This window comes from Apis cerana, linkage group LG9 (genome assembly GCF_029169275.1).
Source record: "Apis cerana isolate GH-2021 linkage group LG9, AcerK_1.0, whole genome shotgun sequence".
Taxonomy (NCBI): Eukaryota; Metazoa; Arthropoda; class Insecta; order Hymenoptera; family Apidae; genus Apis; species Apis cerana.
In genome coordinates, this window is record NC_083860.1 from 10732577 (window position 1) to 10744376 (window position 11800).

The following is an 11800-nucleotide window of genomic DNA, read 5'->3' on the forward strand; positions in this document are numbered from 1 at the left end:
TTACCAATACTGATATTGAAAAAAGAAAGTATCGTTATAAATTATTATTTATTTTGAGAATGAGAATCTACAATCGATTATTGATGAAGAACGTAGAACGTAGGGGAATTCGATTTTTCACGTGGATGGTACAAGAGTGATCAGAATGATGATGTAAGTGAAAATCACGATGAAGAATGAGAGCCACTCGATTATGGCCGCGAAATGTCTCCACGCCGATTCCTTAGTTCGAGATTTCGAAACCTCCGAATTGTTCTCAACCTCTTCGCCAAGTATCCCTTGGCTGGACAATTTGGTATCGTTCTCGGTAAGAATAAGGAAACGGCCGGCTCTGTTGCTCAAGACGAACGATGTTGTCGTAGAAATCCAATATGGCACCTCGATGTTCATTTCTTGCATTTTCCGAAGCAGAGCGGTTAAAATTAAAGCGAATACGGACAAGGCAAGCGAATCTTTATAATAGAGCACTGAAAGAAATAAACTTTTTGTAAAAAAATATATATATATGTTTTTACTTGACTTGAAGAATTATATTTCCATACTACGTGTTTATGTATTTACTTAAAATAATACATTCACGTGTTAACGACTATATTTGCACGATGTAATTTAATTTAATTTAATCTCATGTACACAAGAAATTTCATTATCATAAATATCATATATATATATATAATATATATCATATCTTACATTAATTCATTTACAATTCACACTTAGGAAATTACTTACGTATATTGGGAGGATTGGTGCTATTGTGAGGTAATTGCCAATGCAAATCGGACATGCAAAGTATATGGCAGATCAAATTCACGCTCGCTGCGATCATTCTCTCCGTTGATCTCGAGTCTAACCATAGTACCGTCAACGTGAGCAACATCATCGTTACGGCAGGTATGACGTAGGTGGCGTGCAATATGCCATAATGCCGGCTTATGGAGAATTCGTAAACGATCATCGGATAAGTGTCGTTCGGGCAACAAGCGTACATTTTCAACACTTTGGTCGCTTTTATCACTTTGAAATCCCATTTAGAGTTATTCGTATACCCGTCCATGTGAAACTAAAAAGTGATTTAAGAAACGTCGTTACAATCTAACCTTTTATGGTCGTAGTGGTAATTCAATTTCTAATTTACCCCCTTTTTGTCGAGAAAAATGTTCACTTCCTCCCCTGAATGAACCCACGAGCCGAAATTAATCCGGCATCGATGAGTGTCGTAGGGCCACAAGGAGAAATCTGTCGCGCATTTGGCAACGTGTTTCACCGATGGTACGCAGCTTACCGAACCCGAACTGAACACCAGGCACGTAGTCGGTGGTATACCAGTTTGATCGAACATCATGTCGCCTCTTATTCGATAGGGGCAATATATATTTATTTTTTTTTTTTTTAATCATCGAATATTCGAAGCTTGGAAAAAATTAAAAGAAAGAAAAATCGTTTTGATGCTCACGAATTATAAACGGAAATATCGGGAACCCAAATATCGTCGCTCTTCACGTAAATATAATTGATCCCGTCGAAATCGCTAGGCTTCCAGGACAGATGAGAGTCGGTCCATATCTAGAAAAAAAAAAAAGGAATGTGTTCTTCGAATAAAGAGTAAAATTGACAAAGAGTGAAATTGTTTCGGAAGAGAAAATAACTCACGAGGGTCATCCAACTGTGCAACTCCATCACGCTGGTCCAATCATCCTAAAGAGGACGTAAATAACAGTGGATGTGATAAATTAGAGATCTTGGAATGGTTTAACGGGCATAAATTTCATTGGCTTACGAATTCCATCAGTTTTGGAAGTAGTTGCATGGTCACGTTGTTGGCGATTTGATGGGACGAAATCGGTCGAATATTAGGATCGTACTCGCAGAAAAGATATCTCTTCAATCTCAACAAGGCGGTTGGATGATCATAATCCTTGCAATTTAACCCATACGAGTATTCGAATTCATTCTCGTTTTCTGAGCTTGCTGAAAAAATATATTCGAGTTCGAGATCAAATTTTTCATTATTGATCCGGATGATGATTCTTCCTCTAATCGACGATCAAATATAATATAGAAAATTGATGAAATAAAAAAGGAAAAAATTAAGGTACAGAGTTTTGTAATTAAAATTCCAATTAAATTTTCGTGAAAATAATTTAAAAAAAAGAAAAGATTAAGAAAATCGAGAGAAAGAGAATCGAAAATTAAAATTGATTCGTCACGATAGATTGAAAGAAGCAACGACGATTATCTATTCAAACAATAGCCAGCGTCAAAATTAATAGGATGGAAATAAAATTTAGAAATTTGTGAAATTTCTTAATTCTATTCTTAGGTATCATTAACTATTATGATTTTTTTTATAAGAATTGAATAATAAATCTGAAATAGTAAATTTCTTATCTTTTATTCTTAATTAGTTTCTCGCCGTTATTCGATGTGCCGAATTACAACCGCAATTCTACTTTCTCGAAATCCAAGGAACACTGTTATTACGACTTTATTGCTAACGAAGGAATTTCCGTGTCTTGAGGAGGAAGGGAAACGATAATGATACTTGATGACACTTTACCCGAATTCTGCCAAAAAAGGAGGAATCCAAGAGCTGTTATTATTCTCATTTTCATTAAAATGAGCCAACAGCCACCAGTCGACTGAACGATTTCTCGTTCGTGACAGAACGATTATCAGACGCCCCGTGAAATTCGAAGCTGGAGATAGGCGAGACGCCCCCCAGGTTCAATGCTTTTCACTTATTTTCAGATAGACAATTGTCGAGTAATTATCGAGGAATTTTCTCTACGAGAAATTCAATCTCTCGAAAATTTCTCGTTTTCATCGTGGAGCAATAATCAGGAACAAACTTAAAGTCAAGAAAAAAAATAAATAGAAAAAGAAAAAATATAAAAATAAATAAATAAATTAATCGTTGATGAACCGATAAAAATAGATATAAATACATATGTAATTGAGATCAGTCACTAGATTCAGATACTAACTTTGATCGATCTTCCTTTACTTATAATAGAAAGTATTTGAACTTATTTCGTTCATTTTCATAGTTAAATAAAAAGTATTGCTTTTTTCCAAGTACTTGTTAGAGAGGTGTTAGAAACCTTTCAATCAAGATGTGAACCTATTTGCAATATGCTTGATCCTATCTCTAACGTAAGCCTTCGCCTACGCGAACGTAATACCGATAAAGTGGCTGTTTGAGCATGCGTAGTACTACGTTCTTCTTTTAAACACGTAATCCACATGCGATAAGCGCCAGTATGTCGCGTATCTTCGTGCGAACACGCTCTGTATTGCGGCCTATACTCGTTTCTGGGCCACGTGTATTGAAATAATCTTTGACGATTCGAATGAGAGGTAAATTTGAATTGTTGTCAAAGAAATATGAGATACATCGGGGCGCTCGACGTCGGTACCACCAACGTACGATTTCATATACTCGATGAAGAAGGAAACACGATTGCTTCTTCAACGGAAAAGGTTAGATTTACCATTATTGTGGGTTTTTAGAACTATTTTTTAGAAGAAATGGGAAAAAAATTTATAATTTGTATTTTGCTGTCAATTATCAAAGTCTTCGTGCACGTTGTAAAAATATATTTATTAAAATAAATGCAATTGAATATATTTGCAAAATTATGTAGCATTATATTATTATAATTACTAAGAATTTTAATAGTAATGATCTTTTTATGATATATGAAAACTTTCGTAAATAACATTCATGTATATATTATACATGTATGCGTACAAAATATTAAAATGAAACAACTCTGAAATAAAGAGAATAGAATACGTTGAATAATAATAAATGTTTTAAAATATTTATACATTATACAACATTTGTTTTCCTTTTATTTTTTAAAATAAAAATTATGTTTATACGTGTTTATACATTCGAAATAATTATTCTGTATTTTTTCATAGCAAAGGATTGAAATCATCGTGCGTGTGAAAAAGTAATTATTCCACGTAAATATAAAAACAATGGTTGTGATATAACAAGTAGTTATGAAAATATAAAAAAGATGAATTGAAAATATACTTCGGTCTATAATTTATAAGTTTTTTTATATGTTATAAGTTTTTAGAATGTATGAATAATTTTCAATTATATTTATAGAATCATAGTTTTACTTTACTTTTTCCTAGATACGAAATCGAAGATACTAGAATATAAGAGAATGTGTTATAGTCGTATGTTGAATATTTATATAATGACCTTAAGACTCGATGATAATATATATACATGTTTTTGTTTTTTAAAACAACATCAAATCTTTATACTGAAATCATATATTGATATTAGATTTAAAATAATTAAATTTTTTAGATTTTAATGAATTCTATTTTTCATTGATAAAAAAAATATTATCCAATAAATTTATATAACTTATTAGAAAAATTATAAATTTAAAAAACATAAAACCGATAAATTATTACTTTAATTAATCGTCGATTTTTTTTTTCAGTATTTCAATATTTTCTTAATCTTTCGATTAAGATACAATTCGATAAGATACAAAAATGAAAATAATAATAATAACAATAATACTTTCAATAATAAATTAATCATTAAACGAATTAAAATGTTTCTTCTTACGTAGATATTATATAACTATGTAAATTAGTAAAAAAAAATAATGATGCTCGAACGATAATTAGAATAATCTTATATGTAATTATAAAAAAAAAATAGAAATATAATAATTTATCATACAATGATAAGAATGCTGTTCTTTTATTTTTGCTATTATTATATGCGCCATGATTACGGGAAAAGAAAATTTTTTTTCTGAATCATATTTTTTGATCAACAAACGTCTACGTTCTTCCCTTATTCGCTGCAAAATTATCTTTCCAACATGCAAATCGGTTCCAACGGTGTTACACTCTTGGTGCACATCCGTTCTTTTGTTGCGCATAGATCGAGATGATTTAATCCGTATCAACGACAATTGAGCGAATTGACCGATATTCGTCTCGTTGCCCTTCTATGCAGTTGCTTGAAAAAAATAAATCTGCATAAAGAGGAATGTAATAATAATAAACGAGGAAAATAATAATAGAGAGAGAGAAAAAAAAAAGAAGAAGCGGAAGAAGAAAGACTCTAATAAAAAAAATGGATAAATAGAAGGGATCAGGAATTCAGCTTCATTATCATTAGAAAGAAATATATTTACAACAGATTTATTACTGATTTCCTATTCATTATTCGTATTTTATTTCATGTATCTAACGAGGATTTAAAAAAATCTTTGAATAATTTTTACGACAACTTTTAAAGCGTCAAAATATAAAAAGATTTAAATAAATTTGTATACATTTTTCTTGATTTTTTATTTATTAATTCGTTCGAGGAAAATTATTTATTCTCTCTTTTTTTCTTTTCGTTAGATCCAACTTTTGTATCCAAAGCCGAATTATGTGGAAATAGATCCAGATGCCCTATGGACAATTATAGTAAATGTAATAAAGAATACTTTGACAGGTGAGTTTGAATGATAATTTCTAAAAACGTAGAAAAATTCTCGTTTCGAAAGAATGAGAAATATTTGCATTATCATCGTAGAATCAAAAGTGAGCTTGGAATCGATAGTTGGTATCGGTATTTCGACACAACGAGGCAGTTTCACCACGTGGAATTCGAAAGATGGAAGGCATTATCATAAGTGAGTGTACAATTTGTTTCTATCGTTTTCCGAATGGTACGATGATATTTATCAAATGTTTTATTACAGTTTTATTACATGGAAAGATCTACGTGCTGACAATTTGGTCAAAGAATGGAACTCGTCGATAATAATGAAAATATTGAAAATGGGATCGAAGATCTTATACACTTTCTCCAGGAACAAACGATTCCTTGGAATGAGCGTTTTTAAATTCATGAACACACAGGTTCTCTCTCTCTCTCTCTCTTTTCGTCATATCATTATTACAATGTAACAATATAAATAATAATCCATTTAATTGAATCAGACCAGTTGGTTTCAAATCAAAAGATAGAAAATGAAATTCTCTTGAAAATGTTGATCTTTTAAATATTTTATTTGTTACTCTATTTTCATTTCCTATCGATTTTTAGTTCTATTTATGTTTAAGTGTTAAGTTAATTCTCTATGATAATGATACAGAAGATTAAAAAATTTTAATCCAATAGTTTATTTATGTTTATTTATTTTTTTTCTTTTATCATTTGTTTTACGACACTAGATGTCGTTAAGGTTAGTGTGGGTACTGCAACACGTGCCTGGCTTGCAAGAGGCGATGAGCGATGGAAATGTCCTTTTCGGTGGAATTGATTCTTGGCTTTTATATAAATTCACTGGTATTCATTTTCTTATTTTTATATTTTAATACACCCTGTCAATTTTTCATTCAACTTTTATTACAAAAGAAAAGCAATAATTTACTTTAATTCATTTATTAATTTAATTTCTTTTTAAAAGAATTTTAAAAATAATAAACGGGTTATTATTATGTAATTATGAATATTTTCGAAGAGATAAAGGTTGATATTCAAGAATATCGAGACTTATTTGTTAAGTTGTAATTAAAATTTATATTGAATGAAGGGAGATGTAAGTAGAGTGCAGAGACAAGAACACTCTATCCTGTATCTCGCTTCGTCCAATCCAAACTTTAACTTAATAAATAAGCCTTAATCGACATTTTTGTACATCGATCTCTTTGTTTATTAGAACCGAATTTTTCAGGAATCTTGATGAGCATAATATTAACAACCTATATTTTTGTACAGGAAAACACGTGACAGATATTTCGAGTGCATCCGCGACTGGAATTTTTGATCCATTCATCAAATGTTGGTCAAGCTCCATGATAAATTTGCTTAAATTGCCGCACGATATTTTCCCCCAAGTGGTGGAGACCAGTGGAAATTTCGGTAGCACCCCAAAAGATTTATTCGGGGTCGAAATTCCGATATTGTGTTCAGTAAGTTATATTATAATATTATTCAAAAAAAATTTAAATAAATCGAAGGGAAATTTCTTGTCTTCGGGCGAATCGATTAAAATTATTTGCACGAATTTTAATTTCTGAAATTAATCGTGTTATTTGAAGTAGACGACAGACCAATCGGCATCGCTGTTCGGCTCGATGTGTATGCAACCGGGAGATTTGAAAATCACCATGGGAACTGGCACGTTTTTGAACGTGAACACGGGTGATATCCCGCACGCTTCTGTGGCAGGTAATTTTTTTTTTTAACACTAGAATTATTGATCCAGTCAAAATGATTGATTTTATTGTTCTTTTAGAAATTTTTTTTTTTTAAATAATTTTCCGTCTGAAAAATAAGACGACTTTTACAAGTACATCAAAGTATCAAATATTATGGATTTCATTTTTTTTTTTAATATAAATTGCAGTCATTTTGAAAATAGATCCATCTCTGGTAGTTCTAGTGTTAATAATATCTCGAAGGAGAGCAGTCACAGAGAATTAGAAATTTATGGGAAAAAAAAATCCACTTCTGATTTTTAATTTCTTTTTTTTAACAGGACTTTATCCTCTGATCGCATGGCAAACAGGAGATGAATTAGTATACATGGCGGAAGGTGCATGGAATGAAACCGGAGGTATCATTGAATGGGCCAAAGAAATAAGTAATTTCTTGATGAAAATTTTTTTACTCTACAATCGATATTCTATAAATTTATAAATTGCATATTTTTCTTATAATTAACTTTAATGTTTTCTCGAGTCTTTTTTAAAAAAAAAAAAGATTAATATCTAACAAGAAAGAAAAATCTTTTAATCAAATAGTATAATTTGAAGTAAACTGGTCAACGAAACGCTAGAATTTTAAAGATGCAGTTTGTTTCAGGTCTAATCGACCAAGTAGCAGAAACAGCAAATATCGCGAACTCGGTGAATGACTCTGATGGAGTGTATTTCGTTCCTGCATTCAGTGGATTACACGTACGTATTTTATTATTATAATTTTTTATAATTTATAGTCGTTCATTCGATAAATACAGCTCGATAAGAGGAGAAATTCTTTTTTCGTTTGTTCACAGGCGCCGATAAATGATTACAGGGCAGCGGCAGGTTTCATAGGCCTAAAACCTACCACAAGAAAGAATCATCTGGTTCGAGCGTTGCTAGAAAGTATAGTTTTTGGAATGTTACTACTTTATGAGACGTTGTGTTCAGAAACTTCCTTCACTTATAAGAGAATACGGTTAGTGATGGATACGTTAGAAAAGAACTTTGAAGAATTTCTTGATTACATATAAAATGTTATTCAATGTTCTCGCTATTTCGTATTTGAGAAAATATTTATTATAATTTCATTGTATTATAATATTATTATATAATTTGTATAATTATCAATTCTATTAAAAATGTTTTCTCGTTAAATTAGCAAGAAAATATAAAAAATAAATTTGAATCTGATTAAATGTTTAAATACAATTGATTAATATTAAATATATAAATATCGTAATTTGTTGTAGAGTTGATGGCGGAGTATCCAAAAATGATTTTATATTACAACTGCTAGCCGATCTGACAGGTTTGGAAGTGGAACGAGCATCAAGCACGGAAATATCTATTTTAGGAATAATATTTCTCACTGGTTTACAATGCGGTATGTAAATTTTCTAAGACGACAGATAAAGCTTAACAATATTATTGTTATGTATGTGTTTATTTTACTCAAATGTTTGCAATATCGTTTATAACCTAACAATACCGATTGAAGATAATACCGCACAACGTTTCATTTATAATTCATACGATAATTATAATAACAATCGGAACGTTAAGCTTTAAAAAATTTCTAAATTATTCCAAATTATCATAATTATCGAGTGGAATGAAATAAGCTTAAGATAAACAAAAAGCGTAATAAAGCGAATAAACATTATTTTTATAAAATTTTTTCGACTCGCTTTTTAGGCGTTTGGAAGAGCAAGGAAAATATATTCAAGTTACGAAAAGTAGAGACAATATTTATGCCAAACAGTGAAAACAGAGAACGATATCGACCGATAATCGCTGAATGGAAACGAGCTCTCCAAAGACTCGGTAAATGGTATACCGAGATTAAATAATGGCCAACGATTGCCACAGGAAATAAAAGAAAAAGATCCGTTTATCTAGAAAATATATTAAAAATTGCGATACCGTATGATAATAAGATTCACTTACTGACTTAATGTACATATGTATAGGTATTGTAATAAATGTAATAATGCAATTTTTATTAAAAAAAAAAAAAAAAACACGAATTATTAATTTTATTCTTTTTTTTTTTCTTTTCTTTTTTAAATTAATCATCAAAGAAATTCATTCATTCGATTCACTCAATGCCATTTATTGTATGATTGGCATGATTATACTACATTATGCTGTAGTGACTATAGGATCGCGTATTTTTAGTGGATCGTGCTCGGGGCCCCGAGGTCGCAAAACTCGTATTTATTGCTAAGCAGTAAATTTCCTGAGGGTATACAGCCATGTCAAATTAATCATTTTTTGAACTCGTTGCTTTAAATTTTAAATTTAGTGCTTAAATTCTACTATTTCACGTGAAATTAGAAAAAGGAATAAAATCATAATTTGCTTAAAAATGAATCGAATTTTGCAATTTTTCTCAATTTTCGTGAAAATTGAGAAAAGATTTCGTGATCGTATATTTGAATTTTTATGTTAGAAATTATATTCATATTTAGTTAATGTTTTTTTCATTTTTATAGGGAAAAATGAAGAAAAAATGTTCTTTCTAGATATATTTTTTTCAGATTGGAAAATTATTTTTGTTATTATTCAAAAGTATAATAATATAGAATAAAGAAATTTTATTTTTTAATTTTTGCTTTGAAGTCATAATTTTTAAAAAATTTTAAAAATTTCTTAAAATTATAATACTCGTAAAATTTCTTGAAATTTTTTTCTAAAATTTGAATAAAATAAATTTTGATGTTATCTCAATGGAATGAATATACACCTGTCACTATACACATGTAATCATTTATCAACTTATCAGAATAATAATTTAATCTTATCTTTCATATAAATAACATTTCATTAATTATCATTTCTAAATTTGTATTACACGTTATATCTCAATTTAAATGAAATATAAACCATTGGTTTCAAAAAGTGATTGATTAGATGTAGAATAATCCGTATAATTATTAACTTAAATTATTAATACAAATCATGAATAGATTGATCGAAGAAAATAATTCTGCTTGTTTTAAAATTCGAGTTTCTCTTTCTCGGTAATTAATTAATAAGATGTAACCTTGACCAATGTCATTAAAAATTGTATTTATGCAAATATATTATCGACACTGATAAATGGATGATTCTGAGTTCCTGAGCGCATAAGAAAATTATACATTACACTTTGGAACAACAGCATTTTACACTATCATTCGAGCATTTTTTCATGGAACCTTCAACCATCTATTACGAACTTCCATCGTGTAAAATATATGATTCAATCAGCTGATTAAACTTTTATTTTTCTGACGTGGTAAACTTTGCATTTCATGGAAATATGATTCATGTAAAATTATATATTTAATAAAAAAAAAAAAGAGAGAGAGAGAGAGAGAGAAAACGAGCAGAAAAATAAATCATAGATTTATAAATAATAATATAAATAATAAGATTTATAAGAAATTATATATTTTATGTTGTAAAAACGAAAAAAATTTATTCATTATAATTTGTATTTTCTTAGAGAATTACTCTTTTTAGTGTATTATGTATTACGTTACATAATTATTCATTTAAGGTTGTGCATTTTCTCGATTACGCTTACATCATACAAGTTTACACGTGCAGAAAGCCGGATACATTCGAATCCATAGAGAAAGTTTGAAGAAAGTTAATGGAGAATCTATTTCAGAGACAATGTGAGAAAGAAAAAGTTGAAAGTGTAACAAAACCATTTAAAGGAAACTTTCGTTCCATTTGATAATAATTGCATAGAAACTATTATAAAATAAATTATGTTAAACTATTTAAGATTTATTTTAAGTAAATATAATAAATTTTTTAATGTATGTAATATGTTTATAAAATGTAAATACAAATAGTGATGATTCTCTGAAAAATAATATATAAATATTGACAGGATTAATCTGTATGAAATATTATGAATTTACATAACCTCGTTTGAGCTGTGAATTATCTTTTATAATGATTCTAATTGAAAATCAATATTATAATATCAATATCGATAATAAAATCATAAAATGCGAAAGTATATATTTATATAATTTATTTTATATTATTAAAAAATCAAAAACTGAATCAATATGATTAAATACAATGTAACACGATATCTTAATATCCTTTCAATTTCATCTATAGTCAAAGATGCATTTCATTTGGTATGTCATCAATTTTAAGATACTACTATAATATATTATTGTAAATAATAAATTTTTTTTATCTATTATATCATGTAATTAAAAAGTTCTTATTTTTGAAAGTGTATAATATTTAAAATATTAAAATTTAAATATTAATATTATTGATATTATATAAAATATTATATAAAATATTATTAAAATATTATTATTATTAAAAAATTATCTCATTTTTGATTTTATAAAGAAAAAATTATTGATAATATTATATGATATTATACAACTAAAAAAAAAAATATAACTCATTATTTATCCATATAAAAACATCATTTAATTAAATATGGTTGCTATTGTATTTTGTATTCAAATAAAAACGACCTCGATTTTTTTACTTGATGCATATATTATTGTGGGAATTATCGTGCGGTAAATTATTTTTA

The 11800-nt window shown here is 28.6% G+C and overlaps 2 protein-coding genes across 2 annotated transcripts; one reads left to right on the plus strand and one right to left on the minus strand.

Annotated features, from left to right (window-relative positions):
• Window positions 1-29: 29 nt before the first annotated feature.
• On the minus strand, window positions 30-3078 carry LOC107997509 (neuronal acetylcholine receptor subunit alpha-7-like). The gene is made up of 7 exons (XM_017056142.3): window positions 2561-3078; window positions 1781-1971; window positions 1654-1698; window positions 1457-1566; window positions 1139-1352; window positions 733-1063; window positions 30-467 (listed from the first exon to the last, which is right to left on the minus strand). Exons 1-7 carry the CDS (start codon window positions 2613-2615, stop codon window positions 118-120), a joined length of 1296 nt encoding a protein of 431 aa, XP_016911631.1. The 5' UTR covers window positions 2616-3078; the 3' UTR covers window positions 30-117.
• Window positions 3079-3217: 139 nt separating this feature from the next.
• On the plus strand, window positions 3218-9263 carry LOC107997507 (putative glycerol kinase 5). Its single transcript, XM_017056138.2, has 12 exons — window positions 3218-3483; window positions 5401-5494; window positions 5576-5675; window positions 5745-5904; window positions 6220-6334; window positions 6767-6960; window positions 7093-7219; window positions 7530-7634; window positions 7856-7950; window positions 8049-8212; window positions 8487-8620; window positions 8932-9263. The coding sequence occupies exons 1-12, from the start codon at window positions 3388-3390 to the stop codon at window positions 9084-9086; spliced, it is 1539 nt and encodes a 512-aa protein (XP_016911627.1). The 5' UTR covers window positions 3218-3387; the 3' UTR covers window positions 9087-9263.
• Window positions 9264-11800: the final 2537 nt, after the last annotated feature.